The sequence below is a fragment of the Ceratotherium simum genome, chromosome 7, assembly GCF_057802395.1.
Source record: "Ceratotherium simum simum isolate JZ-2026a chromosome 7, ASM5780239v1, whole genome shotgun sequence".
NCBI classification, from domain to species: Eukaryota; Metazoa; Chordata; class Mammalia; order Perissodactyla; family Rhinocerotidae; genus Ceratotherium; species Ceratotherium simum.
Genome location: NC_141906.1, coordinates 5,575,989 through 5,598,331, shown reverse-complemented (window position 1 = coordinate 5,598,331; position 22,343 = coordinate 5,575,989). Strand labels below are relative to the sequence as shown.

General features: G+C 36.4%; 1 protein-coding gene across 1 annotated transcript in view; it reads left to right on the top strand.

Annotated features, from left to right (window-relative positions):
- Window positions 1-22,343, top strand: part of ANO3 (anoctamin 3) — a 268,473-nt gene that overhangs the window by 89,533 nt on the left and 156,597 nt on the right. Inside the window, exons 3-4 of the mRNA XM_014783643.2 lie at window positions 139-210; window positions 17,589-17,707. Of these exons, the coding sequence (XP_014639129.2) occupies window positions 139-210; window positions 17,589-17,707 (191 nt within the window). The remainder of the gene's footprint in view (window positions 1-138; window positions 211-17,588; window positions 17,708-22,343) is intronic.

The following is a 22,343-nucleotide window of genomic DNA, read 5'->3' as shown; positions in this document are numbered from 1 at the left end:
ATAACTAATTTCAACTCATTAACTTAAAAAATTTCTTCAGGTTTGACCATCATCTGGACATCAGTCACCATAGTCATTTTTCTAACTGTTGCTGTGTTTTTATTTTCCAAAACTATGACATGTCTTTTTGTTTTTCAGTTAACACTGAGGAGGATAAGAAAGACTCTGTGCTCAAATGTTCTTTTGCTGACTTCAGTGATTTTTGCTTAGGTGAGTTGATTTCTAGTGTTTCCTTCCTCCTGTCCCCCTCTCCAAAGGTAAGCTGTCTTCTTCAAATCTAGAACATTATTTTTCTAAGAAAAAAAATTCACGTTTGGTCTTTAGCATTTGGTGGAAGAGTATAGTATTCTAAGGTTAAAAAATGATTAAGGTATTTTGTGTACAGTTTGAAATTCAAATAATATAAGATTTGTAATGAACAGCAATCCTGTAACCAAAAAAAATGTTAACAATTTCTGCTGCTAGTCTTTTAAAAATTTCTTTCAATTCTCTGTGAATAAGTACATTTATACTCCTATTTCTAGATTTATCAAATTTCAGCATTATTGGTTGATCCCCTGTGTGCCAGATAAAAGTTTAGCCTATTTGCATAACCTTTCAATTTTTCAAAGTTATATTGCCATTTAAAATTTTAAACCTCTCCGCTGATTAAATCTGTAATTTTTTTTTTATTATTTTTTATTTATTTATTTATTTACTCATTTTTGAGGAAGATTAGCCCAGACCTAACATCTATTGCCAATCCTCCTCTTTTTGCTGAGGAAGACTGGCCCTGAGCTAACATCCGTGCCCACCTTCCTCTACTTTAAATGGGACGCCACCACAGCACGGCTTGATAAGCAGTGCGTAGGGCTTTGCCCAGGATCTGACCCCGCGAACCCCAGGCTGCCAAAACAGAGCACGCGAACTTAACTGCTATGCCACCAGGCTGACCCCTAAATCTGTAACTTTAAATAGGCTATCTACACTTGTATATCGTGCTCTATCGCGTTTCAACAATATCTCCTGACTCCTCATTCGGAAAATTTATTACAGCTATGAAAATAATGCTTTTGGCAGACATAGCATCTGCCATCACTTCCTTTTCTACAGTTCCAAGTTGTTGTGACTTCTCTGCCTCTCTTGTATAGTCCTAGAGTCAAGGTCAAATTGATTCCACTTTCCAACCCTCCATCAAATACTCAAAATCATGCCACATTAAACTTACTTCATTGTTATTATCACAAACTCTTGTTAGTTTTGTTTTCCTAGATTATCTGATTTTTTTCTTCTTGTGAGAAGAAAATATCCCTTCTTTGAATGTTGACATTATGTTCTAGATTCTTGTTTTTATATCCTTCATCTCATTCTTCTTCTGTAAGAAGTTCTTCGTGTTCACTGACTTCTCATTGGGTTACTGGATTAATTTCAGTTTCTAATGTCCCACATATTCTTCTTTTTTAGTTTCTATTCTCATTTTTTTCAGAGTATATCCTTAAGCAACTACTCTGAAGGTTGATGTTAGATGCAAACTTTCTAAGTTATTATGTATTTGAAATGACTTCAGTTTGCTCTTACATTTGATTCGTATGGCTTGGTTATAAAATTCTAGATTAAAAATCATTTCCCTCAAAATTTGGAGACTGATTCACTGTCATCTAGCATCTGTTGTTAATGCTAAAAACCCATTATTTCTGCCTCTGTTCTAGAAGATTCCTTGAATTTTTCTTCCAAATGTCTTTTCATTTGTGTGTGGTGTGGGGGGGTACAATCCTATATGTATATCTAGTTTACAAGACTCTTTTTTGTTTTCAGAATGCAACTTTTTCAGAGCATCCTATCATATTTCATGAATATAACATCTCTAATCTGTCTAATGACACTTGTGATTGTCTTAAGTTCTTCTTTACTCTTTACATTTTAGTCTGTTTTTCTGGAATCAATTTTTCTGCCTGTTTAAATTAGTCATTTTTAGGCTGTAGAATTTCCTAAAATTTCTGATGATCTTTGGTCATCTGTTTACATTGAAGAATGAAAGAACAGGAAGGCTGACCAAGAAATCTGGGTACACGGAACAAGTCCTAGAAGTGGAAAGACTTCCCTCTAGAGTGGGTGGCTAAAGAGCGTCACTTGGATGACCCCCCCAGTGTCAGATTGAGGACTGTACTGCAAAGTGCCAATCCCCCCCCCCCATTACTGCTCTCACACTCTGAATGTCTGTAGAGAAAAGGATTGTGTTTGCGTGGTCTGTGGTCAGAGCTTCAGTTTTCTTCATGTTTTCACCCCTGATTCTCACTTCTGACCCTGCTCACCTGCCATCTTTGAGTCCAGACGTCTCTAGGATTTGGCTAAGGAGATTCACTGTCTCTTCCTGCCTCTGCACAAATTCCCGGCTAAGCTACTCCAGCAGTTTCCACTCCTCCATCAGAATTTTACCTCCTAGGAAACTGCTCTAGATTTTTATTTTCTGAAAGTTATTTTATTATCATATTTTGTGGTCTCCAGAGGAAGGGACGACAAACACACATACTTGAAAGCTCACTCAGCCATCTTGAACTCTGCTTCTTTGCTATCAACAAATTGATGATAAATGGTCTTTGATGAGATATTTTACTGTATGGACCAAAGGAGGAAACCTGTGGAACATTTATTTTAGAGACCTAGGACAGAATTTTATATCTGAAAATCTATCCCAAGAAAAATAATACCAGAAATGAAAAATGTATTTCTTCTCACAGCTTTCTTTATGGTAATTTTCAAACTTAGAAATGGAAGGAAATTGAATATTCTAGTAATAGGGAAGTAGTTAAATAAATTATAGAACATCTACATGCTAGAATATCACACAGCCATTAATAAATTGTATTATTGAACATCTAGTGACATGCTGCTGAGTGGAGAAAAAATAACTTAAATACAAATGCAGACCTCCTCTCATTTTAGTTAAAAATGTACTGGAAAAGAGCTAGAAAGATATGTACCAATATGCTAGCTTATAGTGAGTATCTCCACGTAGTGGGATTATTTGTGGTTGTTGTATTTCTTCTTGATGTCTGTATTTTCTTTCTTTTATCTCTAAGCAACGTATACATATGTAAGACTATGTAAAAAAAAATATTCACATGAGAATTTTTTGGTAAGTAGGGAAAAATCCTCATATTTCGGTCAAAACAGCACACAATCCTATTGATAGTTTTCAAAACTGAAATTTGAAACGAGCTGATAGTCACCCAGTATTTGGAATAACAGTGGTGCTGAAAGATTCTACCCTGATCCTCCATCAGTAGGCAATATAGTTTTACTTTCCCTGCAACAGAGACAAGCTTACCTGACCTCCTCTTCTGCCTTTTCTGTGATCACGTAAGATTCGGCTCAGTGGAGCAAGATTTACATTCGTGTCTGTGGCTTGCTCGGCTTGCCCATGAGCAATGCCTTTGAACTGGGGCTTTTCCTTTTCATAAACTGAATAAAAATAAAATAAAGCCAGAATCTATCAAAAAGTGATACTGATCTTCCCCAACCCTTGTTTTACAACTTGAGTGAATTTATTTATAACCTGCGGAAGGTAAGCGCTGAGTTTTCAGTAGTGAGCATGTCGGTGGCCTGGCCGCATTGCCTGCATCGGGGTCCTCAACTCTGGCTGCACGTTCAAGTCGTCTGGGAGCTTTTAAAACTCCCTGGGTCCCGATTCCAAAGAATCAATTTTAATTGGTCTGAGGAGCGAAATCAGGGATCCATACTTTTAACTATTCCCCAGATAAATATTAAATGTAGCCAGAATTCAGAATGTCTAGCCTAAAACTTGTATCTTGCTTTCTCTCTGAAAACATTGTTAAAGTGCTTTTTCATAATTTTTTAAGCGAGGAGCTGTGTTATTTGTAATAGCACTCTGAATGACTAAATTAGTCATGTTTCTTATAATAACTCCTTTTTCTGCGTGTGGCATTGAAACAGTGCTGGATTATTAAGTTTCCTAATTAAAGGAAGACAGCCACCAGCAGGTTCATTTCATATACAAAACCAAAAAGAAACATTTCATCAGAACAAATAGACGCAATCAGAGTACAAAGGTCTTTCCCATAGTAATTAATTCTGAAAGAGGTTACTGTTAGTTATTTTCTGATAAGAAAAAAAAACACACACAAGAACAAAAACCTTCCCCAAAATATCCACACAGGTGGTATAGTTGCACAGCACCTTTCACTAAGAATTCTCTCAAATTAGTTCTAGTCCATAGCCTAACAATCACTCTAGACATGCAAACCTTTCTATTCAATTCCATGCATCTTCTTTTTGACAGCTTGCCGTCCCGAATATTAACATTTTCTCTAAATGCTTAATATAATTGAATGCCTAACTCCACATTTCTTTCCTCCTCATTCTAGTGTGTCTCAATCGTTTGATGTACTTGTATTTATATCTCTCTAGGCATTGTACCTCATACTCAGTATTTTAGCATCCTCCAGCATCGATCTATCATTCTTTCAGTTTAGATAAACGTCACAGCTTCTGAAGGAGTTAAACCATGCACACATGAGGCGTTCACCTTTATAATGAAGGTGAGAGTGAGACTCGAGCTGACTGTAGTATCACCACGTATTCCAGGAATCCATCTGGATGTAACACCAGGCTGGGAAATGCCATTTTAGAGTCAGCTGCATATCTATAATGTGTATGCTTTTATCATCTTTGAGAAGAGGTCAAGCAAAATGACCTCAAATATACCACGAGTGTTATTAGATTAAGCATGTATTTTATTATATTTATGCTTAAATATTTTACTTATGCTAAGTATTTTAGCAATACGTGCTCTTTTTTTTTTTTTTGTGAGGAAGATCTGCCCTGAGCTAACATCTGCCAATTGTCCTCTCTTTTTTTGCTGAGGAAGACTGGCCCTGGGCTAACATCCATGCCCATCTTCCTCTACTTGATATGGGACGCCGCCACAGCGTGCCTTGACAAGCGGTGCGTCGGTGCGCGCCTGGAATCCGAACCGGCGAACCCCAGGCCGCCGCAGAATACATGCTCTCTTTTAAGTTCAACGTTTCTAATTTTGCTTTTATAGTGCAGCTACCAGCTTCTAACATTGGGTTGGTTAATGCATGGGAGTTTCCAAGTCCTAACAGGCTCTGATACTATTTTTGGAACCTGATTGATGCATCTAATTAATAGATTTTCTTTTTTACAATGAACTACTTTGAACTGCCCCATGAGAATATTAATGTTATGGCAGAGTTAACTGCATGTGGTCAGTGTTTCATTGAGGATTGATATTTCTCCTTGTTCACAATGAGAGCTATGGAGGAAGGAATATTCATGGTTCTATTGATTCAGAGCTGGAAATTTCCACTAAAGTTGCCTAACAGGATTTGTAGCACATTATGGATGAAATGCTGTTTTCCCAGCTAGACATTGGTGAAATGTCCATTCTTGTATCTACTGGCTGTGTGACTATGGCATATTGTTAACCTCTCTGAACCTCAGTTATCTCATTTGTAAATTGGAATTGATGATTCCAAGATTGTTGAATTAAATGAAGAGGCACAGCTCCATCACAGCTCCTAGCACATTGTCATAGAGGTTCAACAAATATTTGTGCATTGCTTTATGTAGTCACTCACTAAGCTTATCTTTCACACCAAAAGGGTTGGGTTCGGAGATATCTTCTTCCTATTATTAGCAAAATGTGATTCTTATGGAAGAGGGGAATAACTATAATTTAATGAATTCCTATTGCACAACTCTCTACCTGCATTATCTCACTTAATTCTCATAACAATCCTTTGGGTTAGGTATTATTATCAGCCTCTCCTTACAGATGAGGAACCTCATTTGCCAAGAGATAAAATAAATTGCCAAATGCCATATAGCTAGCCAGTGGAGAGCTGAGATTCCAACCCAGGATGTCTTAATCTCTCACCTTCTCTCATAATCACCACAATAGGAACAGAGGCCTTTAAGGTGAAAAGAGGTTAGTGATGTCCATAGAATACTAGCTGTGCAAGATGTTAATAAGTATCAGACTGGGAGCAGAGAAAGATGGGGGGTAACATTGCATGGTAAAATATATTTGGGAGATGACTGATTGAAAAAAGCTAATCAGGTTGGGAAGTTTAGATTTTATTTGGTTTTCTTTCATTCTTTTTATTGCCATCTCTGAGCCTTTAATTCTGCTTTTCATAGAGCAGCTCACAAAGCCAGGGCACTGTTCCATCTAGTGTCCCCGGCTATACAGACACACACATACATAAAAACACAAGCACACACAATCATTCTTGAAAGTGCTGATCCACACGACAATGAATTTGAAATCCTGGTGTGGCGATAATCTTGCCCATCAATCCTGGAGGCCCTGCTGCCATCACCCCTCCTTTTTCCTGTTCCTATGCTGTAAAATGACAAGGACAGAGAAATCCATATTAACAAGTACCTCATACTTAATTCTGCCCGTGCCCACGCTGCAGTAACATCAGGTAACTTTGAAGTGAAATCAACAGGGTTGACTAAGACCAACATAATTTGAGTCGAACCAACCAAAATATACATCTGTCTAATCTTGTGAAGTCAACATTTTGCTAATGTGAGGAACTGACTCCCTCAGGAAATGGTTTATATTAGAGCCTTGAGGCATTTGTTTGCGTTCTACAAGCTTAATAGTGTAGCTCGGTGGAGTGTCCATTGGTCTTACTTCTTAAAACAGTTATGGTCAAATGAGTACATGGTAATTTTGCTTTCATTGTGTAATAGTAGATCATCTCCACTAATTTTCATTATTTTTTTTCAATAAGTATTTCATATTAAGATGGTGTGAAAAAGAACTTTGTACTAAAGTTACCAATCTATTTAAGGATTACAGGAATAAGGGCATTAAACTGAAAGAACATATTGTTTTCCAGCTGTGACAGTGTCACTATAAATCTTTCTGATTGTTTATTAAACACATTAAATAAGTCCTCTTGGCTGAATTTTCAAATTATGTTCAGAATCTGACCTTGCTCACCACTTGCTGCTGCAAGTGCTCTATCTGCTGCTATGCCTTGGTCCAGTCAGCCACCATCTTGTAGTGGACCAGTGTAATAACTTCCAAATTGGTCTCTCTGCTCCAGCTCTTGCCTCTTTAGAGTCTATTTTCCACACAGCAGTTACAGGAAGCTTTAATAAAAGGAAAATTAAATCTCACCATTTCTCCACTCAGATCCTTCCAAGCTGCCCATTACATTTAACATGTCAACTCCTTACTGTGGCCTCCTGAGAACTTACAGGGTAGCTGGGCCTGGCCTCTAGAACATATCACTCATGAAGCCTCAGCAAATTCACCTTCTTTTGTTCCTTGTTCATAATAATCTTGCTCATATCCCAGGGCCCTACGCTGAAAGATATATATTCATAATACTTTAGAAGTATTACCTGAAGTTATATGATTTATTTTTCTCCCTTTTTCTATTTCCAGAGGACAGAGACTTTGTCAGTCTTATTGATGTCTGTAGCCCAGAATCAAGAACAGTACCTAGCACATAGTAGGTGCTCAAAGAATATTTTTAGGATCAGTGAAAGGACAGATGAATGGATGACAGAGATAGGACACTGACACACACATCTCTTTGGAGAGTCTGCTGTAGAATTCTCCCAGCACTGTGCTCTCCATGATGTCATTCATTGCTGTGATTTTTCTTACCTGTTAGGAATCAGTACTTTGTTATTCTTCTCACTGAGGACCTAATCTGATTATGTTCCTCTTTTTCATTTAAGCTGTGTTGACAAACCTTTTTGTAGAGCATTTAAAGACCTAATAGTCATTACTCTTCTTAAGAAGTAAGAGAATGCCTTTCTAACATTACTGTTACGTGGAGTCCTCCCTAGTAATCAGTCACTTAGATGTTCCCTCTTTTCTATTAATATAGCACTTTGGATATGACTCTATTCACACTCAGTTCACTAGATGATAATTGCAATTTATATCTGTCTTATTCATATTGCCTAGCACATACTATCTACTCAATGAAGGGTAGATGGATAAGTGGTGATTGAGTGAATGTGTGGAATGATGGATCTGGAGTAGAATAAACACTGGCACACTGACACAATGGAAAACAGTTTATCTGTAGGATTTGCTTAGTTGTGGGGTTGACTGAGTACAGTTCCAGCAGTGCCCTCACTGTGACTGGCTAGACAGGACTTCAGAACAATTATAGTGTTAGGGAGAAGTAGGTAACAAAGGACCTGCAAAGAATTAATAAATCTGGATCTTCATTATCACTGCATTCTAACCACTGAGTAAACCATCTATGGACCATCAGATTTATTGCTTATAGGAAACTTTGGTGGAATAATAATTTTAAAAATCATGGAATTTATAAGCAGTCAGAAGATCCAGTTTCAGGTACTAATTCTATCACTAACTACAAGGGTACACACTATCTGTGCCTTGGTTTCCTGATTTGTGAAATGGAAGATATCAATATTATGGTTTGATTCCTTCTTATAATATAAATAGGGATTGTTTGAGCAGAACTGAATTAAAGGCTTTTGTAAGATGCAAGTGAGAGTATATGTTAGAGGTGATGTATAAATTATAAAATATGAAAATAACCTTAGGCCATTATAAAATAACCCATGCCATTTCAGCCTCAACTGCTCTGGCAATCCTGGAATGCACTATCATTAGCACTGTGTGGGAAGGTTGCACAGTTGCAAGTAAGTGGAGGCCAACCAATAAGATCACTCATGCATATTTAAAATTGTCCAAGAGTTACCTCATCCATTTCCAAATGCTCCAGGAGTTATAATACAATGTAATAAAGTAGTGAAATAAAGTGGCATTACAATAAAGAAGAATGATAGAGCTGGAATAATTTGGCTATTAAAATTACATTCCTAGAGATAGCTGTAAGGATTGATCGGTTTTGAGCTAATGCTGGTTTGCGAACAAAATTTAGAAGACTTAATGGATTCCCACTTGACTCAACAAAAGTTTTCACCATAAATCATATTATTGTTGATGGGAAAAGGGATTTGCAGATCAAGTTTTAAATTGTTCGTTGGCATACTCAAGGTAATTACATTGTTTCCTGTCCACTTAGGCTTTAAAATGGAAGATATGTGTTTTTTGGTAGCCTCAAATTACCTAATTTGTTTTGTAGATTCCTAAGTACTAGAATTGTGGATTTAAACAAAGACCAAAGAAAGAGGATATGTATTTCTTCAATACCTTATGTGTACAAGTCACATAAATTATTCCACTTAACCCTTGGAATGAGAAGATTTCATTATCCCTAATTTTCAGATTAAGAAACTATAACTGACCCACTGCCATTCAGCTAATAAATGACATAACAGGATTTTAGCTTGGGTTTGCTGAAACCAACATTAGTTCTCTTTCCACTACATCAGGCTTCCTGTTTCAACATATTAAATGATTTTCTTAAGCTTTGAGAATCTAGTTCTTTTTTTTAATGTAACAGCTTTATTGAGATGTAATTCACATACCATACAATTCACCCATTTAAAGTGTACAATTCAGTGGTTTTAGTATACTGACAGAGATGTGTATCCTTCACCACAATTAATTTAGAGCATTTCATCACCTCAAAAAGAAACCCCATACCTATTAGCAGTCACCTGTTATTCTCACCCCAATCCCTCAAGCCAGAGACAACTACAGATTTACTTTCTGTCTCTTTAGATTATTCTGGACAGTTCATATAAAGCGACTCATACAATATTTGGTCTTTTGTGACTGGCATTTTTCACTTAGCGTAATATTTCCAGGCGTATCCATGTTTTAGCATTAATCATTACTTCATTCCTTCTTATTACTGAGCAATATTCCATGGTATGGCTAAACCACATTTGATTTCATGATTTGCAAACACTTTCTCCCATTCTGTAGGTTGTCGTTTCGCTTTATTGATGCTGTTCTTTAAAGCACAAAACTTTTCATTTTGAAGAAGTCTGATTTGTTTATTTTTTCTTTCTTAAGGTTGTATGTCTTTCTCTCCTTCACCTACTAGAGGGCAGTAAGAGTTCCATTTGTCGTGATCAAAATTGTCCTGTTATCTATTGTATTAGAAAGTTGTTAAATGCTTTAGTTGTTTGAACGCCTATTCTGGGGCTGGTCCAGTGGCACAAGCGGTTAGGTGCGTGCGCTCCACTGTGGCAGCCCGGGGTTTGCCGGTTCTGATCCCGGGCGCACACCCACACACCGCTTCTCAGGCCACGCTATGGCGGCGTCCCATATAGAAAGTGGAGGAAGATGGGCACAGATGTTAGCCCAGGGCCAATCTTCCTCAGCAAAAAAAAGAGGATTGGCAGATGTTAGCTCAGGGCCGATCTTCCTCACAAAAAAAAAAAAGAAAGAAAGAAAGTCTATTTTTCTTAATTATTGAACTTTCTGGGTTTTAAGACACTATCAATTGCAAGAAGCATCATCAAATTAATAAGCACTTTTAGGAAAAATGGGTAGCTACCATGTTAAATAAATACATAGACTATGTACTCCATCCTGATTTCGGAAATGCTAAAATGTGGGAGAAAGGAGTCATAAAAAAGGGAAATATAATATGTATTTGGTATTGTAATTTAGTGCTATTGTTTAAACTATTCAGTTTATTTTAAATTTAATTGATGCTCTGGGCATATGTGAAAGAAATGTGTTGTCACCACATGGGGCAAATTTCATACAAATAAGAGTTTATTTCTTTGATAAGAACCAAAACACATTGGTAGGTTTCATTTCTATTTCAGAGGATCCCACCAATGGAAGAGGGATTAGCTTCATTAATCAAAATCAAATGTTGTCCCCTTCACTGTTGCTCTTAGATGTTGATTGGCATTAATACCAAGCCCAAAAAGTTTTTTAAATTCTGCCATTTATGATACAAACAATCTTCTGGCAAGAGTAACAGAAAAAGGTCTGAGGGGGAGGGGAAAACTACCATTTAATAGCCAAAATAAGTAAAATGTTTCACATTCTTTTCATACTGTAGTTTTTCACTCTGTCCTTAAGTTTACATATTTTACAAAGTTGCATGTAGAAGAGAAAGCATATTTAAAATGAATTATATCAAAATGCAGAAAAACAACTTTTTATCTTAATATTATATGTTAAGCATTTCTATATGTTGTCAGTCTGTAAAATTAGCAATTTAATGTATGGAAAATATTCCCACATATAAGTATACTATTCATTCACCAATTTATTCAGCAAATACTAAGTGCTTACAATGTACTAAGCAATGAACTACATGCTGGGAGTGTAGCAGTGAACCAAAACAGTCACTGCACCGATGACACTTACAAGGGGAAGAGATAGAGCATAACCGTCTCTCAGCTCGCTCGCTCTTTGTCTGTCTCTTATATAGCTACGTCACAGATATATGCATGCAAACATATATGTGTATTCATGTGTGTGTATATATATATGTAGGCACATGTATATATACATGTATGTAAATGTAGCATATATGTGTTATATGTCTACGTTATAACTTAATGTCAGCTGCTAATATATATGTACATATATAACGTGTATTTTGTATGTGTATGTATCATTTTATGTCAGGCGTTGATAAAGGTAATGAAGCCTTATGAGGAGACAGAGAACTATGGAAGATTCTATTTTAGAAACAATAGTCAAGGAGAGATTCTCTGGTGTGGTGACATGAGCAGAACCCTGGCTGAAATAGGGACTGAGCATTCTAGGCATAGAGAGGAGCAAGTGCAAAGGCCCTGTGGTGACAGCATACATAACATTGAGGAGCCCAGTGCAGCTAGATTGGAGGAAGTGAGGATAAGGTTGTAGGAGAGGGATAAGAAGTGGTGGTGAGCAGCCAGATGATGCATACCCAGTGTGCCATAATATAGACGATGACTTTTTCTTGCAGCTACAAAACTATTGGAAGGTTTTGAGTAGAGGTTTGATGTGGTTTAACTTAGGTTTTAAAAGGGCCACTCTGGCTGCCAGGTGGCAGGTGCAAAAGATAGAAACAGAAAGTTCACTTAGGAGACTATTACAGACTTCAGCTCGTGAGTGGTGGCCTGGACTAAGAAACTACAATCAGATGTTGATAAATGATCAGCTTCTAGATTTAATTTGAGGATAGTTCAGACAGGATTTGATGGGCACTTAAATCCATCTAGTCATTCAACACATCTTTATTGGATGGCAACTACATGTCAGATCCTGTTCTAGATGTGAGGATAAATGTGTGAATATATAGCAGGGAACAAAATGTAAAAACCTGGCCCACAGAGACCGAAGTGAGGGAAACGGATAATAATGAGGATCAACAGGTAAAAACACACTACATGTTTGACACTGCTATGTGCTAAAGAGTAGAGCAAAGCAGAAAAACGATGCTTCGTGCTCAGTTGACAGAATTTACTTAAGGAACAGACATGGGTATAAGAGAAAATGAGGAGGCAGGATTTTGGCCTGTGGAGCTGTAAGAATGGAGTTGCTTTTATTAAGACGGCAATTGTTTCTGTATTTTATTGTCCATAGGCTTGGGAGAACGTTCTTGTGAACACAGATTTTCTTTCATTTAGATTATGATTTTAGGGTCACTCTCCACTTGTGCTGTTAAGACATATTGACACATTTTGTTTCAAAAGTTTTACTAATTTATGTTGGTACAGAAAATAAATGACTATATCGGTTTCCCTAGCATCTTGCCACCAATGGGTATTTTTATTAAAAACAAAAGATGCAAAAAAAATTTATGTACTAGCATATAAAATAGTACTATTTTTTATTTTAAGTTCTTGGTCACAGAGAATATTAAACCACATAAAAATAAATATGTTTTTACTAAATTTGTCTCACCTTTTATTACTTGTCTATTGATAGTCCCTATCTTTATCTATTGGGATATTAATATTTATTTCCATCATTGTCAACTTCAGGAGGATAGAGAGCTATGTTTATAATCTAGAGATTCCATGCTTTTTCATTTAACAAATATATTACAATTTTTTATAACCTAGTTACTTTTTGTTCATTTGTGAATATTTTGTCACTTCCAAGTTTCCAAAATCATTCTCTCTCCAATACTACAAGAGGCAGTATTACATAGTAGCTGGGAATGAAAGGTTTAAGAGCCAAATTTCCTGGGCTGTAATTCTGCCACACACCAAATGTGAGATCCTAGGTAACTGCCTAAGTTTCCCTATTGGTAATGGAGGGGAGGCAGTAACAATACTTTTTAAGGATTTAATAAAATGATGTATGAAAAACGGCACCCTTCTTGCTGCTCGAGCCCAAAACATTAGGATTATTTTTAACTTCTTTCTGTCATAAACCATATCCAATAGAATTCTGTTGGTTTTCCCTTAAAAATACATCCTCAATCTGACCATTTCTCGGTCTCGCTACCACCCTGATCCAAACCACATCCTCTTGCCCTGATTATTGCAGTAGCTCTCAACTAGCCTCTCTGCCTTTCCCCTTGGCTCCGTTAGCCTATTCTCATCTCAGCAGCCAGAGGGATTTTGTTAAAATCTAAGAGAGATGATGTCACTCCTATGCTCAAATTCATTCAGTGTCGCTCTGTTTAATTCAGAATGAAAACCAAAATCTTTGTGAAGGTCCACAGCCCTCCCTGAGATGCTGGTACCTCCTCCATTACCCCCCTACCGTGATATCCTGCTGCTCTCACCCGTGCTCCATCCTCACCAGCTGCACTGATCTTGTCTGAACAGAGAAGGCAGGCATGCTCCCACCTCAGGGCCTTTGTACTTGCTGTACCCTTTGACTGAGATGCTCTTCCAACAGAGGTTCACTTACACATTTGGCATCGTTGCTCCAGTGTTACCTTAGGGAGGCCCATCCTTAACCACTTTATTTAAAATTGCAAATCTAGGCCCTTCCCATACTCCTTATCTCCCGGCCCTCCTTCATTTTTCTCTATTGATCACATCACCTTCTAATACATAAGTGGTATATTTCTTCTTTCCTTAATTCTGTCGCTTCAACTTCACAAGGGTAAGGATTTTTGTTCATTGTGATTCCTACTGTATCCTCAAGCTGGAATAGTCTCTGATACACTGTACAACTCAATGTATTGATTTAATGAATAAAGGGTATCTGATGCATAGTAACCATTAAATAATTATTAGCTACTCATGTAAAAAAAAAAGTCAGTTATAAGTAGTATTGTTTATAAGGTTAGTGTGAGAAAAAATCAAATATTTTACAAAAGAATACTAACTACTTTAAGACCTTTTTATATTCAGGAAAAGCGTACACTAAGTCTCTAAGAGTAGTGATTTGTAGTTTCTAAGCCGAGGAGATATTTTATGAACATTAAAAAAGACAGTGGTGCCATTTACATTATGATGACAGGAATTTGCAATCTTGTTAATAATAAAAGGAGAAAAGAAAGTTGTTAATATATAATGAAGAATCCTTGTATTATTCCAAGAAAAATGACAATAAGAAAGGCAGACATACCTACATACCTAAAAATAAAAGGAAATTTAAGATTGTATCATTTAGGATCAGCCTTTTCCAAAATAACACGTATGGTTTCTTTTTTCTCTTTCTTTTTTTTCTTAACTCATCTACTAATAGCCAAGCTGTGCTAGACCCTGTAGTAAAGTAAAAAAAAATTATAAAGAGAACATGGGCCCTGGGATAGTTTTGTCTAAATTCAGAAAAATAAAAGGAGGCACAAAAAGAAAGGAAGGAAGGAAGGGAAAAAAAAAAAAAAGAATGAAAGGAAAAGAAAAGAAGAGAGAAAAAGGAAAACACACAATTATGATGAAATTCAGAAGAGAAAACAATCAATTCCCACTGGGGCCTTGGGGCAGAAGGAGCGGAAGATCTGAAAAGGCTTCAGTGAAGTTGGTGGCCTTTGGCAAGTTTCAAAAACGAGCTTCCCTCCAGCAGGATGATGATGTAAAGATGTTTCTATTCCAAGAATATTTGTTATAGGAATTAAAGAGAAAGAAAAGAAAAAACTCAAACCAAACTAAACAAAACCTAAAAACCTCTGCTTAAAAAATTAAGTTGTAAGTGGAATAGGAAATTTAAATGAGTGAACAACTTCTGTGAGTTGCGTTTCTTGTGTTCCATGGGAAATGAAATATATTAATTAATATAAATTGCATTTTATCTTTTGTAAACATTAAATTAGTAATTAAATAATCTTTACAGCTTAGAGGACCCTTTGAGACTTTCTTTAAAAAAACTATATTTTACAGATGAGGAAATAAAGACTCAGGGAAAGGAAATTATGTAATTAGAACGTGGCAGATTTAAGATGAGAAATGATGTCTTGTAAACCACAGGCCAGTGCACGCTCCTCAATACCATATGCCATTTACCTATTGCTGTTTAACCACACAAGGATCTCTTTCTTGCTCTCTAATATCAGAAGAAAGAAAAAGATGGAGAGACAGAGAGAGAGAAAGAGGGAGGCAGGGAGAGGGCAGGGGTGAGGAGGGGAAGAGAGGGATAAAAAAGAAACACTAAGCACCTTGTGCCTTAGGAACTGGCAAGTTGAACATGGTAGGGTTTTGGTAACTCTTCAACAAATCAACTCCAAAATTTCAGTTTCCTTCTCACTTATCTGACAACAGTTTGAGGCAAGTCCAGGTTTTGCATTTTTCATTTTCTCCATCTGGACCATTCTCCCTCCAGTATACCTGTGTAACTTACTGCATTACCTCATCAGGTCTTTGCTCAAATGGTCCTACGATTCTCTGAACTAAAATAACACCCCTTCCCCAACTTGGACACCTGCATCCTTCCTCCCTCCTGTATTTTTCTCCAATGCACTGACCGCAAAACATACGTCATATTTTACTTCAATTTTTTTTGTTTATTGTTTTTCTCTTATTTGTTCCATGAAGTCAGAGTTTTGTTTGCTGCTATATCTCCAAGTCTTAAAAGAATGTCTGACATAGCATGCATGTTTAATAAGTAATTGTTGAACAAGTGAATGAAATGTAATTTACCTAAATCTAGGGGAAACATTATAGTATAGTCACAAACATCAGCTTTGGAGCCAGATCCGGATGTGTTTCAGTTCTAGATGCACCTCTTACTAGTTTAGTGGTTTGGCGTGCTACTTAATTTCTGTATGCGTTAGCTTATTTATTATTAAATGTGGGTAAAATCATACTCGCTTCATAGAGCTGTTATAAGGGTTGAAGGAAATAATACATATAAAATTTCTGGCCCTTAGTATATACTCAGCAAATGTTAACCACCAATCAGTGTTAGGTATTATTAAGAGGTCTAGGTATAACCTTAAGTGCTTAGAACATTTTAATATAATTGGCAATTAATTACATCCTGAGACATAATATGACTTGTCCAATCTTAGTTCATACCACTGCTAGGAACCTGATACTACTAACTGTACATGGCATTATGTTATAGCATATTTTAAGCATTAGTAATAAAAGAAATTAATGCACGAATTATAAACACAATTGTTTTTTATCCTGTTACAATACTAAGTCACCTGACTGAATTCTTGAAAGCACTGTATATAGTTGTCCATGTCAAAATTCATGTTTGATAGGTATTAACATATTGAATAAAGTAACTCTCTCCAAAACATTTTCATTTGTTTTAAAAAGCTAAATATATAGGAATCTGTTTTTTAATTTGAAGAGATATTTGTGTCACACGGAATACAAATTTTGTGAAGTATGGCAGTGGTTCTTGGTCATACTTACGACCACTATCGATATTTCCTATTTTATACTCTTTTACATTGATTATGGCTTGTTCATTATTCATATACATTCTTGTATGTGATTTGTATTTCAGTGTCTTACCATCTTTTATCATTCCAATGGTAATTATCATTTTTCCAATGTTCTGTTTCCTTTTTTGCAGTTGTAGTTTCATTTCAATCTCCTAAAATATTTTTAATCTTTCTTGAAATGTTTGTTAGCATGTCTTCTATGGTTTCTCAGACTTCTTACACCCTTCAGTTAAATTCACATGTGTAAAATTTTCCAACTTTGAAGAAAACAAATTCTCAAAATCAATGTTTTTAATTAAGCAAATAAATGCTTAGGAATCTATTGAATTCTTACAAATATCTCTATTTTCAAGTTCAAAAGAGATTGTGTATCCAATAGAGTTTGCATGATTCTAATTTTATTTTCAAAAAATTTAAGTACATTAACTAGCAGAGATGCGTTTAATTGTTATGAAAGTTACCATAAAGATGGCATTAATCCAATAACAGGGAAACTTTCATGTTATTACATTTTTTTGCTTATTTATAGGATGGAGGGGTCATATAAAAATTATACTTGGCTAAATTGTGAGAAAACATGAAAGAAAGAGAGAATAGTACATTTAAAGAGAGAGAAAAGGGCCGGCCCCGTGGCTTAGCAGTTAAGTGCGTGCACTCCGCTGCTGGCGGCCCGGGTTCGGATCCCGGGCGTGCACCGACGCACCGCTTCTCCGGCCATGCTGAGGCCGCGTCCCACATACAGCAACTAGAAGGATGTGCAGCTATGACATACAACTATCTACTGGGGCTTTGGAGGGAAAAATAAATAAATAAAATCTTTAAAAAAAAAAAAAAGAGAGAGAAAAGGAAGAACGATAAAAATGAATGTAATTTTCTCTTTCTCTTTTCTAGCCCTAGGAAAAGATAAAGATTACATGGATGAATCAGAACATGCTAATTATGATCGATCTCGGCTCATTAAAGACTTTGTTCCCAAAGATAATTCTGAATCCAAGACAAGATTGTCTAAGGTAATGCAAACTGAACTATCAATAAGTTATTTGAAGACCATAACTTCTAAAACCTTTCAGTTCTTTTCAATATTAATCTATATGGTGCTGGAGAGTATAAGAGGGCACAGGGGTTAATATACACCTTTAAGGACTCAAAAGTGAAAAGTTATGTTTAGACATTATGTTTATTTATACTATCAGAGTTTTAATATTTTCTGTGGGGTTTTATTTCTTCATTTTTCATACTTTTTGAGAGGCAGCATGGTTTAATGAGAACACGGTTTAATATCAAATGGACCAAGATCTGAATTCTAGTTCCACTACTGAGTAGTTGTGATAACTTGAGCAGGTTAATTAAACTCACTGAGCCTTGTTTTCCTCATCTGTAAAATTGGAATCATGTTGTCTGTGTGACAAAATTCTTTGATGACTACGTGAGATAACCATACGGAATTATCTACAGCACAGTAAAAGCTGACTATATGGCAGGTTTTGTAACAACTTGGAGGTTGAGAATACCTCACTGAAACTATAGTTCATCAACAAGTGAGTAACTGTGATGGAGTTCAGTTTAAAGCCCCCTGGCTCCGGAATCTCACCATCCCTCAAACAGAACGATTTTGTGGACTCTTCAGAGCCTCTGATTGTGGTAATCCAACACCAAATGCCACCCTTTTGATGCTTTCTGAGGCAAATCCTGGCTCAATGACAGCTCACTTTTTTTTTTCATTGTTTCCTACTGATTAAAGTGAGAATGCCTGGTAAAAGAAATTTGCAGTTTAACACTAGAAATGACTTAGCTTTCATTGTCACTGCATGGCTAATAATCACATCCTTGAATATATATTTCTGTGGTGTTTGATTTGGTTTGACTTGGATTAATTTTGCAAATCCCTGCATTAATCACCACCAAAGTATTAGTGAAGAAATTTGGCACAACTTAAATATTACTGTCATAAATGAGACCAAACTTCAATAAATAGATGCAGGGATAAATGCTTGTGTGAAATTTCTTTATTCCTCTTTGGTTTTGTTTTGCTAAATGGGGTCACTCTTTTGTGCCAATAGTTCTTAGGTTATCTTCACAAATCAGGGGTTGATCTCTCTATGTTCACTTAATCTCTCTATGTTCACACTGACTCTCTGTGTCTGTGTGATCAGCAAAATGGATGTTTAGAGTGTCTCTGCTGCCTGTAAAGCATTGTTCCAAGTGACCTGAGAGAAGGAGCAGTTACGAGAGAAATTGGGAACAAAAAGATGTCTCCTTAAGATACCTATAGCACCAATGGGAAGACAATCACAACATGCTTCACATTATTAGAAAATGAAGTAAGATTAAATACAGTCCATATTATCTGCTTCTCTAGCATGTACCAAATGCCACCCGCCATTTCATTTCTGCTCTTTCCCAAATCTCACTTTGAGTAGACTGGAATTTTAGAATATTAAAGTTAAGAAGAAATAGTTAAACCTGCATGCATATTTTGTTTTTGACATTAAAATAAGAGAAATGATGTCTGATGATGGTAACAGACCACAGTTCAATCCAAAACATCCTGGTCTAAATGTCTTACTGAATTTGCCTGGTTACATACTCTTCTACTCAAACTGTAAAATATGTCATGTGTCACCTGAACGTTTTTGGACTCGGCTTTCCAACTTCTATCAAGATATGTCCACTTTTATCCTGTTTCATAGGTTAAAGTGCAGCACAAATTCCATTTGAACAAATAGTTCCATTACAAAAAGAAAAAACTGTTTAAAATCCATTAGCTGGTTACTTGCTTGCAAAGATTATCTACAAATGAAGGGCAAAATAATCAGTTTAAAATATGTTCTATGTGTACATTTGTCACAGGAAACCTCAAAAAGCAATGACCTATATTTCTATTGTTTGGGCTAGTATCTGGACACCTTCTATTTATAAATTTCTTGGTCTTCCTCTTATTCCCACCACCGTTAAATGATATGAGTATATATGTGTATATATGTGTGTATATATTAGAGTATAAAGATTTTAAATTGGATCTTGTGAAATTGATATTATTCATTCATTTATGCCTTACGAAATAGCAACTTTCATATGGTTTAAATTAACATGTGTTAATGTACATTAATATATATGTATATGATGATGTGGCTGAAGATCTGTATCCTCAACACATTATTTGTTGAGATAATTGTACTGGTTGCAACCTGCTCCTGCATATTATGCAATGTAACACATATTTTATTTCTTTACAAAAGTTAGTAAATTGGAAAGGGACCATTTTAGAATTGACAAACAGATTTATAGTCAATAGAAACGAAGCACAAATTCGCAGGGGAAAGTGAATCCTAATGTAAACTACGTTGTGAGTAATGATAAATATTAGATTACAGAAAACAGTTAGAACTTTCTAACAAAATTTGCCGTCACCTATAAGCTAGGTTCATAGGAAATAACTCCAAGTCCTCTAAGGTGGTGTCTTACATTGATTTTATGTGAAAACTCTGTTGAGCTTGTCACCTGTAAAAACAAACAAACAAATCTAGAAATACATCTGACTAGTTTACTGGGCACTGTGTAGATAGACTTTACATCTGTTTGAGCATTTGATTTATCAACCATTGTGCAAACAGTTCCTGAGTGATATTGAATCAACATGGTGAATTTTTACTTGGCTCGTGTATCCACTGCTTATGATAATTTAGTAAGCTAAGTATATTGGTAAGTCACTATAGTTTGTTCTAATTTTATTTATTTATTTATTTTTCCCCCAAAGCCCCAGTAGATAGTTGTATGTCATAGCTGCACGTCCTTCTGTATGTGGGACGCGGCCTCAGAATGGCTGGAGAAGCAGTGAGTCGGTGCGCGCCTGGGATCCGAACCCAGGCCGCCAGCAGCGGAGCGCGCGCACTTAACCGCTAAGCCATGGGGCCGGCCCTATAGTTTGTTCTAGAATTAATCTTCAGACAAATGAATTATATCTTTAGAATATTTTGCTTCAAATCATGAACTTTTTAGCAGATGTCATTTATACAAAAGTTATGTAATATTTTGGAGATTAAAAACATCTGCAATATTGGTATCTAATATGATGAAGTGATATTGATAAAGTAGTAGTGTATATTTTTTAATTTATTTGGAACTTTGTGCAAAACTTGGCACTGTAGGACAGAGAAAGATGGCAGACACAGATAGGTTTTGCTGTCCAGATACTTGGATGCAGTACAGGATGCATGCATATAAATGGAGAAAGCTAAGATGCTCTAGAAATTAAAGATGACACTAAATATGGAATAAGTCTACCTTTAGCTAGCCTCGAGCTTTGTAATAGAAGCCATATTTAAATATCTCATGAACCACCTGATCAAAAAATGGGCAAAGGATATGAATAGGCATTTTTCCAAAGAAGATATACAGATGGCCAACAGGCACATGAAAAGATGTTCAACATCACTAATTGTTAGGGAAATACAAATCAAAAGTGCAATGAGGTATCACTTCACATCCATCAGAATGGCTATTAAAAAGACAAAACATAACAAGTGTTGGAAAGGATGTGGAGAAAAGAGAATCCTCATATACTGCTGATGGGAATGCAAACTAGTGCGGCCACTATGGAAAACAGGATGGAGATTTCTCAAAAGTGTAAAAATAGAAATACCATATGATCTAGCTATTCCACTTCTGGGTATCTATCCAAAGATCATGAAAATACTAATTCAAAAAGATATTTGCATCCTATGTTCATTGCAGCAATAATCACAATAGCCAAGACTTGGAAGCAACCCAAGTGCCCATCAATGGATGAATGGATAAAGAAGATGTGGTATATATGTATGATAGAATACTACTCAGCCATAAAAAAGATGAAATTGTGCAATTTGTAACAACATGAATGGACCTTGAGAGTATTATACTAAGCGAAATAAGTCAGACAGAGAAAGACAAATACCATATGATTTCACTCATATGTGGAAAATAAACAAACAAACAAACATATGGATAAGGAGGACAGATTGGTAGTTACTGGAGGGGAAAGAGGTGGGAGGAGGGTGAAAGGGGTAAAGGGGCGCGTATGTATGGTGACTGATAAAAACTAGACTTTGGTGGTGAGCACGACGCAGTCTATAGAGAAGCTGAAATATGATGTACACCTGAAATTTGCACAATGTTATAAACCAGCGTGACCTCAGTAAACTAATAACTAAAAAATGAATAAAAAATTAAATAAATAAATATCTCAGAGACATTGTGGTAGGTAGAAAATTGGCCACCGTCCTTTCTTTCCTTTATCTACTCTATTTTCAATGAGATTTTGCAGCTCCTCCCATCAAGAGGTGGAATCTACTGGACTGGCCTTGGGCCTTGCTTTGGCCGACAGACTGCTGCAGAAGTGACAGTGTGCCAGTGCTGAACCTTGGACTCAAAAGATCTTGCACTCTCATTCTTTCTCTTGGGACTCTGCCTTCACCGTGTGAACAAGCCAGAACTAGACTGCAGGAGGATGAGACCATGTGGACTAGAGCCTGTGAGCCCAGTTGCCCCAGTTGGAGCAGAGATGTGAGAATCCAGTGAGAATGCCCAGGAAACTCAGACCCATGAGAAAGTCCAGCTGAGACCAGAAGAACTACCTAGCGCCTACCCACAGAATCATGAGCTGAATAA